Consider the following 25,169-nt stretch of genomic DNA (forward strand, 5'->3'; position numbering starts at 1 on the left):
AAACCCGAAACCATGGGGCTCATTGAAAACGATGCTGGAACGACCATTACCAACGGGTACGTACCAAGCTACAAGTATCCCCAGCGCTATCTGGGACAGGCAAGGCCGATTCGCATTGTTATGGTTGGGGCAGGAGTTACAGGCATTGCAGCTGTAAAGCTTTACAAGGACGTATTTCCCCAAAGAGAAGTTGAGTTTGTGATTTATGAGAAGAACGATGATATTACCGGCACATGGCTCGAAAATAGATATCCGGGGTAAGTCGGTCCTGGCGCGATTACTGCAACGATGATTTGAATAGCTAAGATTTGACCTATCCTTCCAGATGTGCCTGCGACGTCCCAGCTCATGCCTACAGCTATTCTTGGGAAGGAAATCCTCGATGGAGCCGAGTGTACGTTGAAGCTTTGGAGCTGTACGACTACTACAAAGGCCGAGCCGCCAAATATGGAATCCAGGAATTTGTGAAGCTCAATCATCGCGTTGAATCGACAACATGGGACAATGAGGCTGGTAAATGGGTCGTCAATATCACCGACTTGAAAACCGGCGAAAGCTTCAGGGATGAAGCCGAGCTTTTCATCAATGGCGCAGGGTTTCTCAAGTAAGTAATGATGTTTACCCAAGGCGAGCCACCATTAACGATCCTGCCAGCAACTGGAAATGGCCGGAAATTCCTGGACTTCACGACTACAAGGGAAAGTTACTGCATTCTGCCAGATGGGATGATTCATATGATTTCAAGGATAAAACCCTGGCCATCATTGGATCTGGAAGTTCAGCAATTCAGATTGTGCCTCAGTTGCAGCCAGGTCATTCCATGAACACTCCGATGCGAGGATTTCACTAAGTGAAGACAGTGGTCAAACATATGACATCCATCAATCGCTCAAAGACCTGGATTACTCCCGAATTCGCTGCAGAGTTTGCCCCAGAAGGTCGAGCAGCATTTTTCTCAGAGATCCAAAAGGACAACTGGGAGAAAAATAAAGATGAATACCTCAAGTATCGCAAATCAGTCGAGTCGACAATGAACAATTTCTTCCCCATGCAGTTTAAAAACTCCGATTCACAAAAGGCGGCGTACGAAAACTTTCAAAAGACTATGAAAGAACGTCTCGGCTATAACGAGGATTTGATCAGCAAGCTTGGTATGAATTCTTAGCTTGCATCCAGGGATGAAGTCTGAAAGTCTGACGTGACAGTACCCGAATTTGAGGTCGGATGTCGGCGTATCACCCCTGTGGGTATTCACTTGGTGAACTTACTTAGTCGTACTGATCATAACACTTAGGGCCATGGCTACCTTGAAGCACTTGCATCTCACAACGTCACGGTTAGAAACGACAATATCGAAAGAGTAACGGCGGAAGGTCTCAAGATGGCTGATGGCTCGATCATTGCTGTGGATGCACTTATCTGTGCCACGGGTTTCGACACATCCTACCGACCCAATTTTCCGGTAATTGGCTTCAACGGAGATCTTCGAGACATCTGGAAAGACGAGCCTAAGGCCTATTTCTCGCTTGCTGCTGCGGGAATTCCTAATTACTTCAGTCAGCATGTCTCCTTCGCTTTGACTGCTTCTAGCGGCTGATCGACGTGTGATGATTTTTAGTCATGAGCGGTCCCAACTTCCCCCTTGCAAATGGTTGCCTGATTCCATGCCTCGAGACAAACATCAAATTCGCCTTTGCAGCGGCCAAAAAGATACAATACGATGGCATTAAATGGTTGTCGCCAAAGCAAGACGCCGTCGACGACTACCAGGAGTACAAGGATAGCATTATGGAGGACCTTGTTTGGACGGGATCGTGTGCTTCTTGGTGAGCAAGGGATGACCCTTGACCTGGATGTGTCTAACTGATGTGGTGTAAAGGTACAAGAATGGAAAACGCGACGGCAAGGTTTGGGGACCGTACTCTGGTTCTTCGCTACACTATCTTGAATTGATGTCTACGCCACGATGGGAGGACTTTGACATTGAATATCTAGCGCGAAACAGATACGACTTCCTTGGAAACGGAAGAACGAGGCGGGAACTTGAAGGGGGAGATCTTGCTTACTACGTACAAGAACCTGGGGCCGGATTAAGTCAGGAGAGCTCCTAGAGTGCTGCTTTGTCTGAAGTTAGATGTTGAGGTTGTCAAAGGAGTGGAATTGGCTCTGTCCTTCTATAAGGACGTCCTGAGGGCAACCCCCCTATATATAGCTGGATAGGGACGCTGTATACACAGCAAAAGGGGCAGATGCCAGGAATCTAAGCCCCTGAACCCCTTGAACGCAAGGAAGTAAGATAAACGACGACTACTACGTCTTGGAAACTCTCCTTACAGAGAGACCCACAATATCTATAGAAAAGGGGCGACGAGGAGGCCAAGGGCTGAGTAAAAGCGGGTCCGTGCAGTTCCTTACACGCAATATACCTATCACGAGCCCACCGTTGTCCCCAAGTACCCTACGCCCTCCACCCGATTCGGGTGGGTAGTATAGGAAGAAAAGGATAAGGCAAAGGATGGTTGAAGTATAAGCTAAGAAGAGCTAAAGCACGAGGCTATTGTTAGAGCTGCCGCCGTATCACCTAACTGAGTTAGGTTCCTCAGTAACAGATCCTTGATAGTATGAACTGGGAGTAAGGGACGCAAGGTATGAGCAGACGGTGTTACCAAGAACGGTATGGTTCAGTAGATAACATGAAATTGGCTACGAAGAGAGTGTAACTATCTGGGAGAGGGAGTGTAGCTATATACTTGTGTAGTCCCTCCGAATGGGGAAATGTAGAATGGTATGCTGGTATGTCGGTATGCCTCCCATACCATATTCCAATATTCCAGCATACCATGCTTTCCTATCTTGGTAGTCACGTGACAGGTTCAGCCTCGCCTCTGGAGGCTGCCTTGTGTTCGGCGGAGCTTCCTGCCTCGGCGCACCCCACGCTCCCCGTGGCCTGCTCCAAGGCTGTGTCTAACAGCTATCAGTTGACAAGGCTATCGGTTAACGTCGCCTTACCCTTTTTCAGGTGACAGAAAAGAGGGGAAGCTATAAGAGTTTCCTCTCACCCGATTCGGGTGAGAGAGAACTCTTGTTCTTGACTGGAGATCTATTCCTTGCGGGTTAGTCGAAAGGAGCAGCGCTGACATCCGTTTAAGCCTATCTCATTCAGGCCGTTCCTGGATCGTTCCGTGACAAGTGACTTCGTCAACGATTTGGGTCATTAGTTCGAAGATCTCGGTCGGTGGTATAGAGCTGTAGAAGGTTTACAGTAGGTTCGTTCTCTACAGAGGGTAAGTCATTGCTCAAGTGTCGATGTATTAAGTAGTTAAAGGGAACACCACGAAAGCTAACATAGAGAGAAGGATGTAACTAGCGAAAGCAGTGATGTGATGGGTTGAACCCAAGAGAAGGCTTGGTTAGGAGAACCAGCGCCGATATCAACGAGGTATCCTAACGGGGAGTACTGGGTACCCCTTTGAACCTTGCATCGAGGGATCTACAGGATCTACGGTAGGGGATGACATACCCTCCGGCAAGGGGGGCGCACGAGATTGGACACTCCCTTGCGCGACACTTAACGGAGATTAGATATTCCTTGTACGACTCAAAGGGGGAATAGGGCTATATAAGAGAGGGAAGCCTCTAGGTAGATACTCTCTTTTCTTCTCGGTAGATTTCTCCTCCTTGTTACTAGGTTGGCTAGCTAGTTGCACAACTCTTTCCAAACCCTCACAAGGGAGAGGGCTTCCTTGCAATATATGTACTGACACTTTTCTCATAGGCGGGGAGAATTATTACGCTCGGCGCGAATAATAGGCGATGCCAGCTGAGATCTTCGCAGTGCTTTACCATATAGGTCAAATAGAGTCGAGCCATGCCAGCCCTAATGCGTAGACTCAGCGACGCTGCTTTTGAAAATGCTCGCGATCCCATTGGATATGCTCCGAGCCTTGGAGGCCGTCATGTGACGGCAAATCTAAAGGACCCGCGCCACGGTGAGCAAGGCTGGTGTTGCACCATCCGTGCCTAGGCGCTAGACCCTTTGGCCCCCAACTATTGGTGAGACACTGGTGATCACTTACGCCACTCGGGGGAGCCGGGGGTGAGCACAGGGCGGCGTCACCCTCGTCCTACCGGGTAATCCGAGGTGAGCTGCCGTAGATTTTACTCATCTTGGCATCAAACCCACCTCGGGATGTATCAACACCTGCACGCCTCTACCGACACTGGTCGACTCCCTCAAACACTCTCGGGAATGTAGGCTGTATGTTCGGCAGCTGCTACTCCTGGAGCAGCCGCAGATATGGCAGAATCACCTTGCAACTTCTTCAAAATGTGACTGCGTTCAGACTTTCACGCTTGTTCCTCACGGGAGGTGTATGCAGAGAGCTTACTAGATGGCCACTTTCCCCGACTGGCAGAGGAGCAACGGTCAGATGGCTCTCTCAATCCATTTCGGCCCATGAAAAGAAGGCATCTCCCTCTCTCTCTGTACTACAGAAGTACACACTCCTGGACCCTTCTTCTCCACACAAGTCCCTAGAGTCCTTCCACGCCTACGCCCTCCGCACCGGTCTGTCTCCGACCAGCACAGTCTACACAGGCACGGCCTACGAATACCTCGCAAAGTCTACCCTCCAACCGTATGGGTTCAACCTGCATCGAGTGGGTGGCAGAGGCGACCGTGGCGTCGATCTTGTAGGTGTCTTGGAGATACCAGTCTTGTCACGTTTGGGCGACTGGAAAGAGAAGAAGAGCAATGCGGCCACATACGAGCACGATTTTCTGGGACCCGAAGAGTTCAAGGGAGTAGAGACCCACCAACTGAAGTTGCTCGTCCAGTGTAAACGGCTGGCGGGCAGGCATGCAAGGATTGGGCCCAATTTGATTAGGGAATTGGATGGAGCTATAAGAGCGGCAAGAAGCGCAACCCTGGTTGACATGATCTACCCTCAAACCAAGGCAGCGGGCACGACAACTGAAGATAGGCATCGTGGGAGCAATGCTGGCGAAGAAACACGAGAGTCAAATCTGAGCGCGGGGCCGGCCATCGGCGTCCTGGTAGGCACGAGGCCGGCGACCAAGGGCGTAGTGGACAGCATGAGCCGGTCGACTCGCGGCTTGGTCTGGATCATGATGGAAGAAGTCGCGGATCAGGACACAGGTGGAAAAGAAATACGACCCCCAAGTCGAAGTGAATCGATGTCACCACTGCACAGCGACATTTCACCTCCAGATACAGGGGAATCACCTTCGGACTCAGAACCAGAACCAGGGAGAAGCTCGGGGCCTCCAGGAAAGCCTCCCCACTCCGCTGCGAATTTGAAAGGCCGCATCAAGCAGATCCTTTGGAACCAAGCCGCCCGTGAAGCGGGGCTAGAAGGCGTGGACGTGGTGAAGCGATATGATTCGGAAGGCAAAGAAGAGGTAGTCCTGATGCGTGGAGGACGAGTTTGGGGTGGAAGTTGACACTGCCGTCACCCCATTCTCTAGGGCACTGTGGGCCTTATGTACTGTCAGGTCGGAGCCCTGCTGCTCAACTTTTGCTTACTAGGTATCACGCCTTACGTAGCATCGTGAGCAGCAAGGGGGTAGGTATATCTATCAGTCCGCATCCTCCTCGCCTTCATCTGAACTCGATATCGCATACTCCGGCTCCGGCCTGACCATACCGTCATTTTGGAAACGTACAGCCGAAAACTATCCGGAAAATGAACATGAAACCTCGATTTTCAAAGTCTGCATTGCAATGCAATATATACTCTAGCGAAATGCAAACAAACGGGCAATATGAGGTATGGTATCGTACATTGCCTTTCCCCCCCTTCCCCTTCCCCTTCCCACGCAGCATCGCATGATATGTGCGACATATCTGTCTGGCTCTGAGATCTCTCTCCTTCACCCCCATAACCTGGTAGATGGGATGTGCAACTCACTGTACTTCGCCGAAACAAGAAGCGCAGGGGGGAAAACTGATGGCGTAAAACAAAACACATGATAGAGAGATCTATTCTCCCCGCTGGGGTCGAGGTTCGTTCGGGAGGTTAGAGACATGCTGCTGCTTGGAGAAGAACAACAATCTCCAATGCTCTTCGATGCTCTTCGATCCGTCCGCTGCCTGCCCGCCCGGCCCAGTCTCGGGACCGATACAACTGTTTAAAAGGTGCAACCTCTCACGCCCGCTTGCCTGTCCACACCACAACCACTGCATTGCCGACCCGAGCCTTCACCACGCATCTGAAGCGAATGCTCGCAGCGGATAATATTGGGACCAATGCGCTGCCTACTTCTCGTATACCAATTAAACAAAGGAAAGTTTATAAATGGTCGGTCGTGCTGCATTGGCCGCTTACAACTTGGCCTTCGGCGTCTCCATGCCGGGGAGGAGCATATCCCTGACATCGTTGGCCGCCTCGTTGAGGTAGAAACTCATCCGCTCACAGCCGAGTTTCTTGGAGACAATGTTGAATTGTAGACTGGGTCATTTGTTAGAAATATTCAACTCGTTACCAAGAGAAAATGAGTGACACAGGAGGACAGGGAGATTGTACAGCAGAAGGGCAAAAGGGGCGACGGGGCCAAACACACCTGTTCTCATTAATCATATAAGCAATCCCCCATCCTTGGTCTATGACTTGACTCCACCCGTAGCCGTTAAAGTACTCTGAACTCAACTGACTGCTCGAGATATACCAGGTGCTCGAGTAGGCATATGCCGGATCGGTGAAGACTTCAGGCGTCTCCTCGCCGGGCTGAATGAGTTTCTTCAACCCGAATAGATGACGATCCACGCCATACCCGTCGCTGGCATCAGCGGTGTATTGGACATGCGCTTGAACAGCGGCGCGGAAGAGACGTTCGCATTCCTCGCGGGCAACGGAGGGGTCGGCCATGGCGTTGCAGAAAGCGACGCTCTCGTCCGAGACCGAGCGAGTGGTTTCTGTTCGGCCTTGTTGATACTTCCGCGTTGCGGCGGACTCGTATGTCGGTCGGTTCTTGCCGTACATCTTGTGGTAGGCGAGCTGGATGACCATCTGCACATACGCGTCCGGAGAGCATTTGAACTTCTTGATCAGTCCCTTGCCGTAGCCTTGGTATGCTTGCACGCGGAGATCATGGGAAGCAATCACTTGACGGAACTGGGCCTGCGCGCTGGCCAGGTCGTCAAGCACGGCCGCCGAGGTTTCAAACTTCAGGGCAACCGGGTCGGGCAGGTCGGAGCGGACTGTCGGATTGTCGAAGTCGAGTTTATTATGGGTGATTAAGGCGTTGACCGTGTCGCAAAGACGGTGGGTCGGCGTGCCATCCATCATGGAATGTTCACCCATGAAGCCGGCTGTGCCGTTGTCGTTAATGATGAATTGAACCGGCTTGTCGTACCATCGGTTTGAGCCATCGCCGTGCCAGTAGATGTGCGCCCGTTCTTCGAGGGTGACGGGCATGCTGGAATCTAAGCACACGAAAAAGGATGAAGATTCGATTTCTTTGAGGACTGCCTCGTTCAGCGGGGACGCGGCAAGGAGGTTTTCACGGGCTTTTGCGCCTTGGTCGCGAGGGAATGAAGTGATGGCGCCGACGGGGTCGGCCAACTGGGCATTCTTGTAGACCTTGTTGAACTGGAGTTCGAGCTCGGAGGTATTGAGCTGCTTGCCGGATACGTGAGTCTGGATCTTCCAGAACTGGTTATTTCGCATGACAATGATGTGCTCGTTGCCTTCGGCGGGGTATTGGATGGGATAGTCACTGGGCATGGCGGCGACTCGGGAGGTGTTGAACATGTACTCGTAGCTGCTCATAGCCATGGGCTTCTTGCGCATATATTCGGGTTCCAGGCTCTTCTCATCGACTTGTCTCTTAAACTCCAAGGCCGCGGTTGTTATGGCGGCAGCACGTTTGGCAGGGTTTCTTCTTCGGCGGTCATCCCGGAAGGAGTAGAAGTAAGAGACATAGGGCACCACAGGATCACGGTATCCCAGGTAGGCGGATTCGTTCCACCAGTCAATTATCCAGTTCTTGACATTGGGATCTTGCGCTTTTGCTATTAACCTCTCCTGCAGTTTCTGGCCGATCCCACCCGGCTTGTTGAAGGCAGCCACGGCCTTTTCGGAGGCTGCGTACTCGTCCTTGGTCAGGAGAGGGTGTAGGCTTTTGAGGTAACGGGCGGAGGTTTCTTCGAGAGAAGGGACCGGTAGTCTGGGTAAGGAGTCCTCGAACCGGAGCATGGGGCCCTTGGAGAGATCTTCCCGGTACTCTACAGTCATCCGTGCGTGTCAGAAGTGCTCCTTCGCAGGGTTGTCCAGTGTCAACTCACCCTCAGTCACCCAGAATTGAGGTCTGTTCGAGGCCTTTCTCTTGTTTGTGGGAGCCATGGCGAAGGCCTGTGGGCGTGTCAATTCCCCCGCCTGACGTCAACTGTAGGGAAGATGATCATGAATGATTTACCTTGAGAGCGGCCGCAGATGGAGAAGCACGGGGGATGGCACGAAGGGTTGTTTGTGCTCCTAGTCGAGGCAGTGTGGGAAACATCCCAAAGAACAGTTAAGTCAAAGAAAGAGTAAAGGCAAAGAGAGACACAACAAGGGTATCGAAAAAAAAAAGTCTATGGCTGGATATAGCGAGCGATCGAAGGTGACGCGACACTTTTTAGATCGGAGGGGATTCGGAGAGCATTGGACGAGAGATGCAGGCGAAGGGCACACGAGGCGAGAGAGAAGGATGAATTGCCGCGGCGATGCAAAAGATGGGACCGATGGGACGGTGTTCGTGCTGGAAGAAAACGGGCTTGACGGTTGCGAGAGGGAGAGACCGAGAGCCGCCCAGGGACTGCGCAGGAACTTCTCGCAGTGTCCGTTGAGCCGAGGCACAGCTCTGTTCGGAACCCCATGGCTGCCCCATCCCACTCACAACCTTGGCAAAAGCAAACAACGATGCCTGCGTCCCACGGGCAAACATCGGTAACCGGCCAGATGGGAAAACTCGGAGATGATAAGAGAGCTCGGAGAGCCCAGACAGGATACGCACGGATGGGATGTGGGATGTGGGCAGAAGGCCTGCTCCTCGCCTTGTCCCTTTGATCCGCTCCATTGATATAGGTGCTTTTTGTAACGGGTATAAAAATGGCCCAACCTCTTTCTACTCCCCTGCCGTAAATCTGTGCAACGCCACCCCCGGACTCTCTGCATCCTCGTGTTCATCGTCTCCCTCACGCCATGGTTGCAGCGTGTTCAGGCTGCACAGATGTCGCATCGTGGGTCGTCCATGCGGGCAATTCCACGGCTTGTCGATGGTCCCCATGTTCGCCACAACCTTCTCCATCTGCTTCGTGGATAATGTCTTGCCAATCATAATGCTCGATCGACACGCTCGCATCGCGAACATCTTTCTCACTTTGCTAGGTCGAGGAACATCAGACTCCCCTCGGCCAGGCGCCTCGCCCAATAACTGAATGAGTTCTTCTAGGTCTTTCATGCCAAAGACAACCTCTTTGCTCAGTGGCAGGCTGACGAGGTTGCATCGTTGCCCAACCATCCGTTCTCCGCTGGTGTCTACTTCCACCAGAAATCCATTCTTCTCCAGAGCCTCGTTATTCTCCAGCACAATTTCTTCTTCCACTGCCGTCAAGTCGAGTGTCACCGGTCGGACGAGCCTTTGGTTGCCCACAACTGTCTCGGCCTGCAGTCTTTCAAAGTTGTATTTCTCGTCTGACGCGTGCTGGTCGATAATGAACAGTTCGTCCTGGGTCGACTGAGTCTCGTCATCGGATTCCACCTTAGCGGGTCGCACGGCCAGAATGAAGCCGAGATTGAATTGTCCTACAATCCTCATCCTTGCGAAATCTGGCTTCGACACGGTCAGGGAAAGTCTTGCCTCCGCGTCTTGGGCAGCACCATCGTCAAGTCCTTCAACTCGGGAAGACCGATCCTTGATATCAGCATCCGCCAATTCAGCATTCTCGCGCATTCGTCGAGATACAGTTGAGATGGAGAAACCGACCGTCGCTACTAAATTCGTTGTCGACTCCTTCGCCCGTCCTCCGGCTAGGGCTTTTGTCGCTCGTTTCAAGTTTTCTTTTGTCGGAAGGGCTGAGCTTGCTTCAGCTGCAAGGATAAGCTCAGCGACTTTAGCATCTTCAATCCTTTTCTTCTCATCGTCATCAATATAGTCTGCATCGGATTCGTCCTCCATATCTCGTGTCGCGGTTGACTCATCCTCTGCTGCACCGTCGCCATCTCCGAGACTTCGCTCGTCTGAACCTGATTCGTCCTCTGCATGAAATTGCTCATTTGACTCGCTTTCACCTTCAACGGGTTCCGTGTCGGCGTGTTTGAGGGCGTTACCTTCCTCTTCATCAGCTATATCGGACCCTTGAGCGCCAAACCTGCGCAATTTTTGAGAAAATTGCAAAGCCGCTGGGCTTTTGGCGCGCTTTTTCGTTTTGTTCACGCTATCGAGGCTGCCAGCCACGTCACTCCTCTCCCGTGACTTAGGAAAATGACTGCCTAGTATGGTTGTGATGGTCTGGTCTCCAATCATGACAGTGGCAACCTCTGCTGGGATCCTCTTTGGCCTCATGCGATCAAAGGCGTTATGTACGATTCCTTTATCCTGGTCAGTCCTCGATTGTGCAACGGTTTCGATCTCTGGCATTTGCTGTACAACGTCTCGGCGGATAAAGGACCGATCACGAGATCTAGGTTCGGCTTCAGCCATTCTCGCATTGAAATCACTGACATGGATCTTGACTGGATCGAACTGGGAAGGCCCTTCCACATCCTCGACTAACCGATTTTCTTGCTGACGTTCACCAATTTCCTGGCTGTCACCGCCCCCCTCAGATCCCTCTCTTGCCCTTCCTTGCTCCACCATCCCTTGCACTACTTCTCTCGGCAGTCTTCCATTCGGTTTCCGTATTTGGGGTTGCAATTTTTCATCCACCCCGGTGGCTGCTCTCGTGCTGGAAAATTTTCGGAAGTGATCTTGAAACAATGGCGTTTGGGGATCGACATCCTCCTCGCAATATCTGTCGTCCTCTTGGTCATCGTCGGGGACATTTGTGGCGTCTGAAAACGATGTTTGCCGACTTGCAGTCTCTGGAGTAGTTGAGGACGGCTGCCGCTGAAAGCTCAATTTCTGAAAAGCAGGCAGCTTGGGCGTCGCAAACTGAGACTGTGGGACCGTTTGATCTTGCTGATCAAACATGTCATTTAATGCAGTCTTCAAATTCTCAATGAGCGACGCCGAGTCATGGATCAATATTATTCGTTTGTCAGGCGATACGTTCACATCGTATGCGTTGGTATCCATTTGAAGATCCGCGAATATAAAGGGCGACTGGGAAACGTTGAACGCCTTGTAGACCTCATTGATGGCTTTTGCAATCTGGGGCAAACCACACGGTCTTCCATTGACAAAAAACATTTGTCGATCAGGCGTCTGCCGGCCCTCCCCGAATACAGGCTTTGAGATATGGCCCTTGACACTTATGATGGTATGCTTTTCTTTTCGGGCCATTTGTGTCAATGTGGGCTGATAATCCAGCTCTAGATCTAAAGCAACCAGCGCACTCAAGGTCTTAGCGCCGTAGACATTCGCAATATTCTCCCGTGTTGTGGCATTGCCTTTCGTAGAGAAGACCGTTATGCTTTTGCCTTTAGGCATGGCATTCTTGACCGTGAATTTGACATTGACGCCAATACAAGCATAGGCCTGCAGCAAGCTCAGGACTTTGCCATACTCTCGTTTGATATTCTTGGTCAACTCCTTACGTCGCACAGGCAGACTCTCAAACAGATTTTCGACAGTGGCGATGGTGCCCTTCTGGGCAGCAATGACCGTGACAGACTTGAGCTTGCCCAAAGAATCAAAATCGAGCCGTTTACCCTTGGGCGCTTCATCCGCTTGCGCGGTCACAATTGAGACCTTGGAGAGAGCACAGAGTGAGGAGAGTGCCTCACCTCGAAAGCCGAAGGTCTGGAGAGTAGAGAGGTCATCAAAGCTGGTGAGTTTGGAAGTGTAGTGCTTCAAGGCGATATTGTCGTAGTTTTCTGGCGTAATGCCGGAGCCATTGTCCTGTACCTCAATTGAGTCCAAGCCGTGGTTTTTGAAGCGAATTTCTACAGCAGTGGCACCCGCGTCGAGGCTGTTCTCAACCAGTTCTTTGGCCACGGAACAAAGGTCGACGATGACTTGACCAGATTGGATCTGGTGAACTGATTTGGCCTCGATGGCCTTGATAGTGGCCATCCCAGGCCATGTTGCTCCGGAAGGATGGCAGAGAAGGACCTGGACTGGCAGATAGCACCGTCTCTCACCAAAACAAGATGAGAGAACGATCGCGAATGACGATATTTAGTAGGAGGGCAATAAAGGTGAAATCAGGCTGAAGCTGATTCGGTGGAGGATTGATGTCGCAGCTAAGTTTGCCAAGGCTAGTCCCCTTTTAGGACGAGAGTGTTGCCGCCCTTGCTCATTGACCTTCTAACCTATAAAGGCATGGCCCTCCAGACCACGCCCCGCCAAACATCCCTAAATGAGACTTACTATCCCGTCGATCCTGACTAGCCCACCCCCGATCTCCCCGCGTTTCCAGGGCTATATCAATAACTTCGGGGCCCTCTACTCCTTCCTCGCCACCGTATTCTTCGGGTTTTGACCATATCGATGCTAAAGCGACAATGTCGTTGAAGCAAAGTCTTTATCCTAAGAGAGCTATTTTCAAGGCCAATTTAATTACCTGATTGCCTTCCGACTTGGTCGAAACAACCATACGCCATTTCCATGCCCGGAGCAGAGCTCGAGCCGACGAATCGTCCTGACACACCAACATCTACGAGCAACAATGGCGAGCACAGGCAGGAAAGTGCCATATCGAAGCGCAGGCAGCCAAAAAGTCGTGCCAGTATGCCGAAGTCTGTTGGAGGTTGCCACTCGTTGACGCACTAGCTTTCTGGCACGATATAAAGTAAAAAGATCGCTAACGCATGCATCTGGAGTCAGGCTGCAACACCTGCAGAGCTAGGCGTATGAAATGCGATGGTAAGTGCCTGCTTCATCGAAGTCGAATGTGCTTCCTCCAAGAGCTGTTCGTCTGGTGGGACTGTTTCGTTTCATCTGTAGGCATTTCCATTCTTCGCCCATTGTTTTTTGGAGGTTGCACCCACGAATTTGTGGACAAATCTGCTCATGGCTTCTAGAATTCAAACCTTCCTGCTCACAATGCACGGACCGAGGCATCGAATGCGGCGGGTATCTCAGGGATCTCAAGTGGCAGTTGGTGGAAGAGCAGCCCAAGGAACGCAGACGGCCTGCGAGTATGCTTGCTGATTTTCTGGCACTTCCAATGCAAAAATCTGGTCTCGTCGACCCGTGACACTGACTAACTCCAGAGAGGCGATCTCACGCTTCGGAGGCGGTGTTCATTGAAGGAATACCTCGTCCGTTCTACAAGGATGCTACTCCAGCCGACCAGGCTACAACACTTCATCCGCAAGCTGACACGAGTCTCACAGATGGAATGACTACGGCTAATAACGCGCCAACGGCACCATCTTGGCAAGAGCGTAGTTGGCCCTCGTTTCAACATGGCCGGTTGTTCGACTTTACGGACGTTGATTTCGATGTCAATAGTTTCGTTGACGATGGTAATATCAGTTTCAATGTGCCTACCGACTTGAGTTCCCTCGCCAATACCTCATCAAACCACCTTTTGGAAGACAACGAAATTCATGTGGTCTCGTCGATAAATGCAACAAATACCGATTTACCAAAGGAAAAATCGCCAAACTTGTCCGACCTGATTATTTCACCAAATTACACGCTACAGTATTTCGAGGAGATTGAGAACGAACGAAAGAGCGTACCCCAGTTATCGGAGACGTTGCAGAGCTCGATTGCTTCTACGCCCGGCCAGCCAAGCCAGCGAGCTGATGATCCTGAAAACCTCAATGTCCTTCACAAGGAGCCCGTGCCATGGTCGGACACTCCGGAGATGGTAAAGCAACTTTTCGACAATCATCTTTGGAATGTTCTTTCTATCAAGGACGATCGGACCACGAATCCATGGCGAATTTATGTGTGGCCGTTGGCTGACAGATGTCCAGCACTTTACCATGCTCTTGCAGCGATGACATATATATGAGCAATTCACAACCGCAATTCCACGCGGCCGGCTCGAGGAACTTCCACACCAGCCCGCAGGCTTTTGCACAGGGTGAAGATAGAACAGGCATTACTTTTGAAGCCTTTGTAGCCGCTAGATTAACTTTTGCCTTTGCGGAAGCGTGGAACGGCCAGCGAACTTCTCCTGGTACCTAGCATATTAGGATTGCTGGAAGGCTTGTTCGAGACGCTCTCGACAAACATCGGACTACGAGGCTAACAGGCAACGAAATGTACCGTCTGAACTTTCTGGCACGCACCTGGATGTATAAGGATGTCATGATTCGCTTGACAACCTCAGATGATGACGAATCTGTTGATCTGGAGACCATGACAGCCTGTACGCAGCTTTATCCTTTGCCAGAGGAACAGCAGCTCGATCCACTTCTTGGTTGTGCTACCACGCTATTCCCGTTGATTGGACGGCTAACCGATATCATTAAGTCTGTTCGACGAAGAACCGAAAAACATAACTCCCCATCCATTATCTCCAAAGGCGCGGAACTACGGATGGCAATCGAGGGTTGGAGTCCTTCTTTTGATCCACAGCGGCCAGAAGGCCTTAGTACGCCTCACATCTCCGATGTCATACAGACGGCTGAGGCACATCGCTGGGCAGCGCTGTTGCTACTTCGGCAAGCCGTACCAGAACTCCCATGGGCTCATTCGATCTGGGAACTGGCAGAGAAAGTTTCAATCTACCTTGCAACAACGCCCGTCACATCTCGAACAATGATCATACAGACATTCCCTCTCATGGCCATTGGCGGTGAGGCTTTTGATCAAGAAGATCGCAACTGGGTATGCGAGAGGTGGGATTTCATGTCCAAGCGCATGCCACTTGCGAGACTGGACAAATGCAAGAGAGTCACAAAGGAGGTCTGGCGGAGGAGGGATGTATTTGAAGCACAATCCGGAACATGCCCTAGCTGTGGCGCTTACCGACTTACTAGCTCGTCAAGAATCAGTCCTACCATGGATACGACTACTGCCTTGATAGATACCGCCGACTTATCTGTTGCATCATCATTGAAGAAGTCCGAGGAAGGAAGCAGACGCTGCCAATGCAGCACCGCGGCGGCAACAAGGATCACTACGGCGCCAGCGTCCAATTTTCCAGACTCTTTGGCTTTCAAAAAGGGAGTGGACAACATCACTAGGGCAGGCAATCTGCATTACACAGTGAGAGGGGATTTGCACCGGTTGGAAGTCATGAAAGATTGGAACTGGGAAGGTGAGGTGATTCCGAACTTTCTCCGATCCCCCATTTCATGCATATGTGTGTGACTGTAAAACTCACAGTTCCACAGTCGTGCTTGGGTGAAGAATGTGATCCCGATATTGTGATTGGATGGGGTGTTATAATGTCTCACTATGCGAATTGTCTATATTGTACCATTGGAGACCTAATCGTCTCGAGAAATTTGAGTGTGGTAAATTGGGTATGGGTATAGGTAGGTCAAGTCGTACTGTGCCCCCAGTGACTTGGTAGGTGTGATTAACGATTCACAATTCCGCAAGCATTGAATACTATGAATGTATTCCCGCCGTCGCCACGAGCTGGTCTCTACGACCACTGTCACCATAGATCTTGTGACTAGAACTGCTTCGTCGAAGTTATCGCAATTTGCATCTCGATACCATGCGCGCGAGCCACACGGCATCTCCGAGACCTGGCGACGCTCATTCTTCGTCTGTCTTCCCATTCCCTAACACGCAGCGTTGCCAGGAACGAGATCCATATATCTTCCCACAGACCCAGAGTCTTCATAGGCGTCGATGGCAGGCTTGTCCCACACCAGATCTGCCGCTGTAGGGTGCACGAATTTGGTCCGCTTTAGGAGCTTCCAGCTGAGAAAGAAGACTGCACAGGCGAATACCATGGTGTAATAGGTGAAGAAGTTACCAACGTCCCATCCGCCCGGTAAGAAGACATAGTACCCCTGGATGAAGACGACAATCGTGACAACGGTCAAGCCGAAAATGTTGACGTACGGTTGACCTCAATCTGTTCGTGTGAATTAGTAAGATATATTCCCAAAAGAAAAATGCTAGCAAGACTGGCTGCTAGACGGGAATACCTCTGTAAGGCAAGGTTTGTCGGTCTACTCCTTGAGCTTTGAGTGCTCGGTAAAAGAACAAGTACGTCGTGCCCACGACGATGTAGTTGATCTCCTGAGAAGCAGCAATAAGGTTCACCAACCACTTCAGAGCCTGCGCAGAGCTGCTGCTGACATGACGAAAGCTGAGAAATGGAAATGTCATAGTGACGTGCGAGGCAGTAATAAGGAAAGCCATTCTTTGAGGTGGCGCGCAGGAATCTCAGTGCCTGTCCTGGAAGAGACAAGCTATACAACGATCGTGTCACCATGTAGCAGTATGTGTTGGTGGCAGAGAAAATACTCGTAACAAGAAGAGCGTTCACAAGATGAGGTAGTCCCTGGATGCCCGTGTTTTGCATGGCAATAACATACGCGGATGACGCGCCATTAGAGCCGCCTTTCGTACTGAGCTTGGTTATGAAGTGTTTCGTTGTTGTATGGCAAAGCAATGCCGACGCACAAGGCTCCGAGGATGAAGAAGGCACCAAGGCGGAAATACCTTGGATGTTGTCAGCGTATCACATAAACCCCTATAATGTTGAGACTCACACCGTTTTGAACGCGTTCATTTTGATAATAATCCGAGGCTAGATTGCTTCGTCAGCGACCATGGTAATAAAGGTGAAGTATAAGATCAAGATCAAGATGAGCTTTCCGGAGGAGAGCCAGAACTTGGCTTCGCCATACCCGCGAACGGCGAAGACGTTGATGATGGGCCATGGCATAGAGGATGATGCAGGCTAGACAGACAGCCCAGACTCTATGTCGTCTCGCCAGAGTGTCAGAACAAGCGTGAGCGCAGATATTTCGAAAGGAATAAGGATGGCCTCGCACAGCAACAAGTTCCAGCCTGCCATGAAGCCGAAGGCATCGTCGACCCATTTTCCGGCGAAACAGAGGAAGGCCCAGACACCGGCATGTACACTGCCATCTCGGCAAGGCCGCTGTTGATGTTTTCGAGGACGGGCATGCCCGCTTTGTCTTCTTTGGGGTCTGTCATGGAGGCAGATATTGTGGCTTTCGGGTTGTTTTCAAATTATGAGGAGGTAGGATGAGTGTTCACAAGACGAAGAGGCATCTCAACTGGAGCGCAGACGGGTCTTATGTGCTGGAAGCCGCCTCCTCGCGGCAACGCCAAGTAGATCACAATCCGGGGTCATCAAACATACCGGACAGGTACAAGGCCGCAGGCCCCTTGACCAATGACCAAAGGTCCCACTAACCAAAGCTGGAGAAAAAGTGCGCCAATCGGACTCGACTAGACCGAGTGGGCCTTCGCTGAAGGCTGGAGCAGCACTAGTATGGACTTCTTCGCCTCTTGTAAATTAATGTTGAACTAACTTATCAAGAGCTGATCCTAGCCCCGGGCATTGGTCGGTTGCTGCTACGGTGTCGATGTGCCAATACAGATGCAACAGTGTTGAACCAATCCGGGGGCCAGGAATAGGTTGATTGATTCTTTGATAAGAGAAGATCTATCTGGAGTGACAGAAGAGGCTCTAGATGGTCTACGGTGGCAGTGAACGAGATCTCCTGCCTGGCTTAATTGGGATGTTCCAACGAGCACGAGGTATGAATGCACCGTGGCTTATCTTCAAAGATACGTGTAGGGCTTGCGTAGACATTGAGGTAACATGTAGGTTCTCATCAAGAAACAATGCTAGCTTCTACAACCCAATTTCACGCCATGCTAAACAATTTGAAACTGCTATAATGCCGTAGCGCTTTATAATGCCCTAGATCCTCTTTTCAAGTCCAGAACAGAGACCCAGATGGAGACGACGTCGGCAATCTAGAGTCATCAGAAACTTCTAACAACTTGGTATGTTGGTGCTCACGAATGAGTCGGTCTTCCACAACGTCTCACCACACAAGGCCTGCTTGTTCCGGCTGACAACTCAGACCGGAGCAAAGCTCCAAGTCCTCCTTGCTCACAACAGCCTCAACAGGCAAGTGCTGCTGAGCAGGCCATATCTCTTGCTTCGCAGCCTTCTCCCGTTCCACGTGCTCTCTGATTGCCTCGCGATCTCTCTGCTGGAAGTACAACGGACCCTTCTCAAGCCTTGGATGCATCTGGCCATTCACGAAGATGCCCGCATTGAGGTTCTTCTGCGTGAGTTCGCAGAGAACTTTATCCTCTGACACGACTTTGGCATATAGCTGGTGAATGCGCTGAAAATCCACTTCGGAGGAGTTTTTGTTCCGGTAGATCTGATAGTGCATCGATGAGCTCCTCGGTCCTTTGGGCAGAAAGCGCTGGAGCATAATAAAGTGCGGCCTCGGAATCCTATTAGCGATCTGGTTGCTGGACACCGTATAATGACAACTTACAGAACTGAAATAGAAACATTAGGAAAGAAGTAGGTGCTGGCTATAGCCATACCGAGCTTCTTTTGCTCCTCCGTCGGTATAGACTGATGCGTAATATATCCATCAACGCCGGTAACGTCATGCGTCTCGATATCTGCGAGAGTAGGTATATCCGGATGAGCGGTGGGACAGTGGTAGCACTCGTTAAAATTGTCGGCTAAGATCTTCCAGTTGTACGCACCATCGAGTTTGTACTCATGGTCGAGAATGTAGTCGTCAAAGTTATACACCTTGTAGCGCTCTTGCGTGTCGACGCCGTCAAAGTCCTGCTCCCATGGAACTTCGGGAGCCTCCTTACTGTCAAGGTTGACCCAAACAAACCCGCTGGCATCGACACGGACATGGATTGGGAATAAGCCGTTCTGTGACTTATCGAAGTCTTCTAGTTCATCATACTTTGGGGCCTTTGCGAGTTTGCCATTGAGTCCATATGACCAGCCATGATACTTGCATGCAAAGATCTTTGCCGTTCCCTGTTCGCCTTGGACGACAGGGAATGCACGGTGACGGCAAACATTATGGAATCCGTGAATTTCCCCGCTCCGGTCACGGCACAGGACAAACTCGTAGCCTGCGACGTCGAACTTCAGGTATTCTCCTGGTTGGCTAAGTCTCGTCCCGTGGGTAACGAGCATCCATCGTCGGGAGAAGATTGCTCGTCGTTCGAGTTGGTACATCTCTTCAGACGTGTACCAGCTTGCCGGAAGAGCACGAACAGGGCTCTTGGAATTGCTCTCAGCCGCTGGCGATGGGCGTCCAAAACCTAGATAATCGAGTATAGCCATCGTGGAGGGTGTTCGTTTGACCCGAGGTGGATACGGGGAGTGAGTGTCAAGCTTCAAGAGGTACTCTTTGTCAGTACGAGCATGCAATGCTTGTAGTCGAAGTTGAGAATGTGGCACATTATTTATCACTCATGCCGTTGCATGAGATCGTCGCAAACCTCTTCAAGATTTGCCAAATTAGGATGTTTCTTGAATGTCAATCGTCTTCAACGGGCAGAACAAGCAAAGTTGTAGCGATCCAATTCAGGGTGACTGAGGGGTTTGGACTTTTTGGCGCGATTGGGGTAAGCAGCCAAACCCCTGCTAAAGGCTGGAGCGATCTCCCCATGCGGGCTTTTATCCTAAATTCAGTAAAAGCCGCTGTGCCGATATGGCCGCTACATGGATCGGAATGATAACGGTGCAGGATTCAGGGTGGAAAGATTGTTCTAGGGCTGTCCACCGTGCGGTTCTGAGATCCGTAGCTCTCGGAATCGTTTACCGACCCCCTGTGACTGGGAGTGGACGCATCTCTGTCTGAGTCAAGCTTCTGGTCGAGGAAACACACCTACCGACAGTATGAACACCCAGCAACCAGACATTCCAAACGAACTGGGCTCGTTGGCTTTTTTGTTGTGTCATTGCCAGTCTCAGTCCCGTACCCAGTCTCCAACTGGGCTCGGCTCTCTTGAGAGTTGGTTTGTGGTCTAACGAGCCTAGCCATAGTGAAGGTAGAGGTAATAGTGTACGAGGTAATAATAAAGAAAGTCGATCTGTTTACTGGTCTGGGCTAAGGGGTCTGTTCGACGAATTTCGACAGCCACGATCGGCCTAAAAGCGGCACGGTCGGATTGAGTGGCACGTGAGCCCAAGGACGCTTTAATTCTTTGCTAATATGAGAGCGGCCACGGTAGGTTCCCCCTTTTGGACGAGGCTGGGAGTGACAGGCTCGGGCCTTGCGGGGCCTTGGCGGGCCTTGTTGAGTGGCACGTGAGCTCCGAGCAAGACCTTCCCCCATCTCTCAACGCCAAGCATGACGTCAATTGGCCGATCTGTGCAAGGCGGCGAATTTCGACTTCGAGATGTTTGATGGCGAAAACAAGAGTCACCTTGCCCCCCATTCTCATCACTGAAAACGATAGAGATCCTCATGCTAGAGCTGGAGTCCTCGCTTTTTATAAAGTAGAACTGCCTCTCCAATGTTTCAAGATTTACCCGTCGAGGTTATCCGACAGATTGTCGGATTTTTGCCTACCGTTTCAGCGATCATCAACCTCTCGCTCACAAACCGCAAGATCCATTCCATTGTTTCGGCAGACGACTATGGCGTCTTTCGAAAGTTTGTCCAAAGATGCTTTCCAACAATCAAGTCGCCTCCATATTGGAAGGATGTCGCGCGTACCTTGACATCACGATCGCGAGCCTGGGACCGCCGAGCATTCATTGCTGAAGAATGCTGCCCGCCCCCCGACGACGGCGGCTACCCACCTCAAACCACCACTGGTTTTTCAATTGGCTATCGACCGGTCATTGACAGTTATGAGACGTGGCCAGCAGGGTCATGGGCAGACCGAAAAGAAGTGCTTGCGTGGGGAGCAGCGGGGAGACTACGCCTTCGAACTATTGAAAACGGCGTGACAACTTGGAGCTCGTTCAGAGTCCCAGATGATCACAGACAAGAACTAGATATTCTAGACGTCAGGATTTTGCGGCCCCATCAGCACGAAAACCCCGGTGGCGAAACGATTGTCCTGCAAAGAGCAAATCAAGAAGTCGTCAGTATCGAGAGTTCATCTAAGCCCGACGCCTTTACGCACAAGTCTCGCTATACAGACCTGCCAGATGAATTTACCTGTATGGATATCAGCCAGAGCACTGAGCCTATCCTTGCAGCTTGTGGAGACCATCGCATCAACCTGTACCCGGTGATCTGCCCAGACGAAGCTGTGCGACCCGCTAGCTCCACTAAGATGGAAGAGAGACAAAACGTTCGATCACGCATGCGGTGTGTCAAGTTTCTGTCCGAAAGCATCGTCGCCATTGCCAACCAATACCTTGAGGGCCGAGGGTGCGCCCCAATCCACATCTACAATATTACCCCTGCTGGCGTCTCCTCAACACCGGTCGCTGAATCAGTGCCCTTCCCTGAATCTAGTCAACTATGGATGGGCCGGCATAGCTCCAGTGTTATTGTCGGGCTAGATGACGTAGGAACAAGCGGAAGCCGTCCCCAACAGCTGTTCTTGTCCGGCTGGACTGATGGGACCGCCCGGCTCTATGACATTAGAACCCCTCAAAGATCAGTCTCAGAGTACGTTGATCCTGTGGATATCGGCCAGATTATCTCCCTCCTACCCATTGGCCACGAACGCTTCCTAGCCGGCAGCAGTCACAACGGTTGCTTGAAGACCTTCGATTTCCGTATGCCGGGAGCTAGAGCGTACTCGTATCTGGATGCGCGCCCAGCCCATTCTGCAGACCGTCTCAAGGGCCCGACGCAACAACGAGACGTCAACATCTTCCTCACACCCACGGTTAACATTAGTGAACGACTCTGGGAACCACTGTCACGTCACCCTCGCAGACGCTCTCAGCGCTACCGTAGCTGTGTCTATTCCTTGTCAAGCCCCTCACCAAGCTCCCCTACGGTCTACGCCGGGATAGGGAACCACGTGTTACAACTTGACTTCATTTCTACTGACGACTTTCGCAATGGATACAGAGTCTCAGGCCTCCATCATCCCAGGCACAATATTCCCCCATCCGCGTGGGACAAGGTCACTCGGACGCAAGTGTTGAACTTTTCATGCTATGAAAGACCTAGAGAAGGCAAAGAAAGCACGGATCCTCTTCTGCTGAGGAAACAAGCCGACCTGATTGACGAATTGGCGAATCATAATATAGTCAGCGACGGGGAGAGGGAAGATGGATGGGACGAACGGTGGCGATTGAATACCAAAGACAGTGGGTTTAGGGACCCAGATTGGCGCCGCGCTAGGTGAGATTCGTCCAGATTGGGGAGTAGACCTTTTAGAGGCCACAAAATGCGATGGAGCTGGATGTATTCGGTACCGACTATGTGCCAAAAGGCGCCAACGGCAGCTGTCGGTGCACCTTGATGGGGGTGGTGTTGGGGTCTGTCTTCACTGTCATTCTGCAAAAGCTCTTGCAGAGAAACTATCTACCCGGTTGCCCGCCCAAAGCCTGCGGACACTAAGACATGATCATTGGCGGCGAAAGAACTATGTCCGATTGATCGTCTCAGAGGAGATTTCGGCATGTTGTGCCTCTCCCTTACAATCGACACATTTTCTACGTAGTCATGCTCTAGGTATTTCCGACACGAAAGGGGTACGTGATCCGTGTATTGAAGACAGATTTCGGATAGCATATCACCGCAAGAAGTACAGTAGCTGGCCGACAGCTAATGGAATATCTATCCAGGCCAGCTCCCCTGCATCCAAATAATGCGGACATTGCGGGCAAGGAGGAACTCTTGGATCACCCATATCCTAGGACCTGTCTATACTGCTTTCCCATTCCTTGCAGATGAGCCTAATTGATTCACTCCGGTCGTTGACTAAAGCAGGTGCAGGATTCATCAGACTCGTCCCACCCGATCCCAGCCATACAATGACACGAGTTGCGTTTGAATAGATCGATCCCATCATAGCAATTTGGTTGCTCCGTTCCATCAAATCGGTTTAATTAATGCAAGTCATTACAATGTGGGTGATGGATCGCACCCGCAGCTCTCTCACGACGATGCTGACGCAGTTGGGGGATCAAAGGGCGAGGAAAGGAGTGAAAACGAGCGAACGCACCACTCGGAAGGGCAATGAGATCACCAAATAAAAAATGTTGGAAGTGGTAAAAGCTGAGCATGGCTGATCTTGTTGTATAGGTGACGACGGGTTCTTGCGCGTCATATGCAAGGCATTAGGCTAGGAATGTCACTTGCAATCCACCATAACAATTCCCTTCTCCGCGTTTGCTTGGATCTTTTATGATGAATCCTAACGGCCGGCTCCAAAAACATGGTGTGATCTTGATCATTGTGTGTCGAAGTCTCTCGTTGGTGAACCAGGGGTTATCCGCAATGCATTTAAAAAAAAAATGAAAAGAGGAACTGCTTTGACAAACAATGGCAAATATCTGCCCGTGCATTAAGATCCACCAATCGAGGCTTGCTTCCTTTCATCTAGTCTCATTTTCAAATCGGCTTCGTAACGCTCAATTCTCCTTTTCTCGGCATCTTGAGCGATGGTTTTTTGGACTCCCCTCAAACCAGCAATTTCAGTCCCAGCTTTCTCTCTAAGGTGAGTCTCGTATGCGGCGACAACCTTGAGCGCCGCGTAAAAGTCTCCATCGGCGGTCGAAGACGGTGGAAGGGCGCGCAAAGTAGGCTTTGCAGACGAGACGTCGGTCTTGCTCCTTGAACGACGACCGGTCCTGAATATGCTCAAGAGTTGCCTGATGGCTTGGATAGTAGTGTGGCCACATTTAGGTTGTAAAACATGGATTTCTCGAGGGACTGGGAAAAGGAAGCTCGATTCCTGTTAAAGGCACCAATCTCATCAATAAGTTGCCTTCCAAGGAAGATATCAGCAGTCAACCCTTCTAGAATATGAAATCTCACTGTTAGGGATTCTTTCGGGGCCGAATATGGAGAAAAGAAAGCTTGGAAGGAGGCGTTAACCCGGGCCTTCGATCCGTCGGCTAAGCGTATACTGAGGTCCTCTGTCCTTATCGAGCTAGCGCTGGAGAGTCTGGAAGCTGCTGAAGGAGATATTAGATTCAAGTCTGAGCCTGTGTCGGCACTAGCCCTGACCATCTTATTGTTGACAAAGCATCGGAAGTGGCGTGTAGGACGGTGGCTCTTTCGGGACAAATGCGTAACAAGGGGTGCAGAATCTTCACAATTCGGACACTGAACAGGACCAAGGCAAGCCATCCCCAGCATTTCGACGCTAAGTTCTACTCCAAGAAGGATGGGTACTGCAAGCTTCTCGAAAACTTCGAAGTTTGCGCTTCGGGGGGCTTTCCAACAAGGCAGTCGAAAATCCAGCGCAATTTGGCCCACTGACTCGACGGGCTCGCCACTTGCCAATAGGAATGTAGCTGCCTTGTTCCGATCCGGCTGGTGGCCGAGCTTCATTAATTCTGCCATCGAAATGAGGATACAATCGGCTCCTGTGTCCATGGTCGCTGTAAGGGTTTTGGTGTCTCCGCGTGGTGAATAGATTTCCAACGTCACAGCTATATATGAGCCTGACGGAATCTCAAGACTATCCCATCTTATCTCGCCATCATCGTCGAGAATATCATTCCCCAAAAGCATCGGCACGTGAAGACTTTCAAATACGAAAAATCGACCTGTAAAGTGGAGCTGACTGTTGATGCCGCCGCTGGAACACTTCGCTCGCACCGTGGCCACGGAAGAAATGACTTTGCCGGTGGGGAGACTGAATAGCGCTTGTGCGTCTCTGTCGAAGGAAAGGTCCAGACCAAGCTCAAGGGCCGTTCCAAGTTCCACGCAGCTCTTATCCGCGCCTGTGTCCTTCAGGGCATCAAGAAGTTTTTCTTTAACAACCAGGCAAGTGGTACTCGGACTCGTAATGGGGACAGCGACAACTTCGTAGGGAGGCATGGATGCCAAAATCTGTGGTATATTTTGCTTCGGTCCGACTTTCTCGGCCTAGAGAGCATATGCCGCTGTCCACCTGATGATGGTATGATTATATCTCGTGGACTGGATATTTTCAGCCATGTCCTACTACCG

General features: G+C 51.0%; 9 protein-coding genes across 9 annotated transcripts; 4 read left to right on the forward strand and 5 right to left on the reverse strand.

The window, feature by feature from the left end:
- Positions 1–12: 12 nt before the first annotated feature.
- Positions 13–2,111, forward strand: A1O5_04039 (uncharacterized protein; the record flags this gene model as incomplete). The annotated part of the gene is made up of 8 exons (XM_007744648.1): positions 13–257; positions 326–604; positions 655–812; positions 861–1,151; positions 1,206–1,243; positions 1,295–1,556; positions 1,619–1,826; positions 1,880–2,111. The coding sequence occupies 8 exons, from the start codon at positions 13–15 to the stop codon at positions 2,109–2,111; spliced, it is 1,713 nt and encodes a 570-aa protein (XP_007742838.1).
- A 2,280-nt stretch (positions 2,112–4,391) lies between these two features.
- Positions 4,392–5,463, forward strand: A1O5_04040 (uncharacterized protein; the record flags this gene model as incomplete). Its single annotated transcript, XM_007744649.1, has 2 exons — positions 4,392–4,425; positions 4,538–5,463. The coding sequence occupies 2 exons, from the start codon at positions 4,392–4,394 to the stop codon at positions 5,461–5,463; spliced, it is 960 nt and encodes a 319-aa protein (XP_007742839.1).
- An 880-nt stretch (positions 5,464–6,343) lies between these two features.
- Positions 6,344–8,363, reverse strand: A1O5_04041 (carnitine O-acetyltransferase; the record flags this gene model as incomplete). The annotated part of the gene is made up of 3 exons (XM_007744650.1): positions 6,344–6,470; positions 6,583–8,245; positions 8,306–8,363. 3 exons carry the CDS (start codon positions 8,361–8,363, stop codon positions 6,344–6,346), a joined length of 1,848 nt encoding a protein of 615 aa, XP_007742840.1.
- Positions 8,364–9,126: 763 nt separating this feature from the next.
- On the reverse strand, positions 9,127–12,237 carry A1O5_04042 (uncharacterized protein; the record flags this gene model as incomplete). Its single annotated transcript, XM_007744651.1, has 1 exon — positions 9,127–12,237. One exon carries the CDS (start codon positions 12,235–12,237, stop codon positions 9,127–9,129), a length of 3,111 nt encoding a protein of 1,036 aa, XP_007742841.1.
- Positions 12,238–13,507: 1,270 nt separating this feature from the next.
- On the forward strand, positions 13,508–15,498 carry A1O5_04043 (uncharacterized protein; the record flags this gene model as incomplete). The annotated part of the gene is made up of 3 exons (XM_007744652.1): positions 13,508–14,073; positions 14,316–15,390; positions 15,454–15,498. The coding sequence occupies 3 exons, from the start codon at positions 13,508–13,510 to the stop codon at positions 15,496–15,498; spliced, it is 1,686 nt and encodes a 561-aa protein (XP_007742842.1).
- A 362-nt stretch (positions 15,499–15,860) lies between these two features.
- Positions 15,861–16,449, reverse strand: A1O5_04044 (uncharacterized protein; the record flags this gene model as incomplete). Its single annotated transcript, XM_007744653.1, has 2 exons — positions 15,861–16,153; positions 16,233–16,449. 2 exons carry the CDS (start codon positions 16,447–16,449, stop codon positions 15,861–15,863), a joined length of 510 nt encoding a protein of 169 aa, XP_007742843.1.
- A 1,667-nt stretch (positions 16,450–18,116) lies between these two features.
- On the reverse strand, positions 18,117–19,408 carry A1O5_04045 (cytochrome P450 oxidoreductase; the record flags this gene model as incomplete). The annotated part of the gene is made up of 2 exons (XM_007744654.1): positions 18,117–18,531; positions 18,585–19,408. 2 exons carry the CDS (start codon positions 19,406–19,408, stop codon positions 18,117–18,119), a joined length of 1,239 nt encoding a protein of 412 aa, XP_007742844.1.
- Positions 19,409–20,586: 1,178 nt separating this feature from the next.
- Positions 20,587–22,389, forward strand: A1O5_04046 (uncharacterized protein; the record flags this gene model as incomplete). The annotated part of the gene is made up of 1 exon (XM_007744655.1): positions 20,587–22,389. The coding sequence occupies one exon, from the start codon at positions 20,587–20,589 to the stop codon at positions 22,387–22,389; it is 1,803 nt and encodes a 600-aa protein (XP_007742845.1).
- Positions 22,390–23,849: 1,460 nt separating this feature from the next.
- A1O5_04047 (uncharacterized protein) lies at positions 23,850–25,037 on the reverse strand (the record flags this gene model as incomplete). Its single annotated transcript, XM_007744656.1, has 1 exon — positions 23,850–25,037. One exon carries the CDS (start codon positions 25,035–25,037, stop codon positions 23,850–23,852), a length of 1,188 nt encoding a protein of 395 aa, XP_007742846.1.
- Positions 25,038–25,169: the final 132 nt, after the last annotated feature.

This window comes from Cladophialophora psammophila (genome assembly GCF_000585535.1).
Source record: "Cladophialophora psammophila CBS 110553 chromosome Unknown aczJe-supercont1.5, whole genome shotgun sequence".
Classification (NCBI taxonomy): Eukaryota; Fungi; Ascomycota; class Eurotiomycetes; order Chaetothyriales; family Herpotrichiellaceae; genus Cladophialophora; species Cladophialophora psammophila.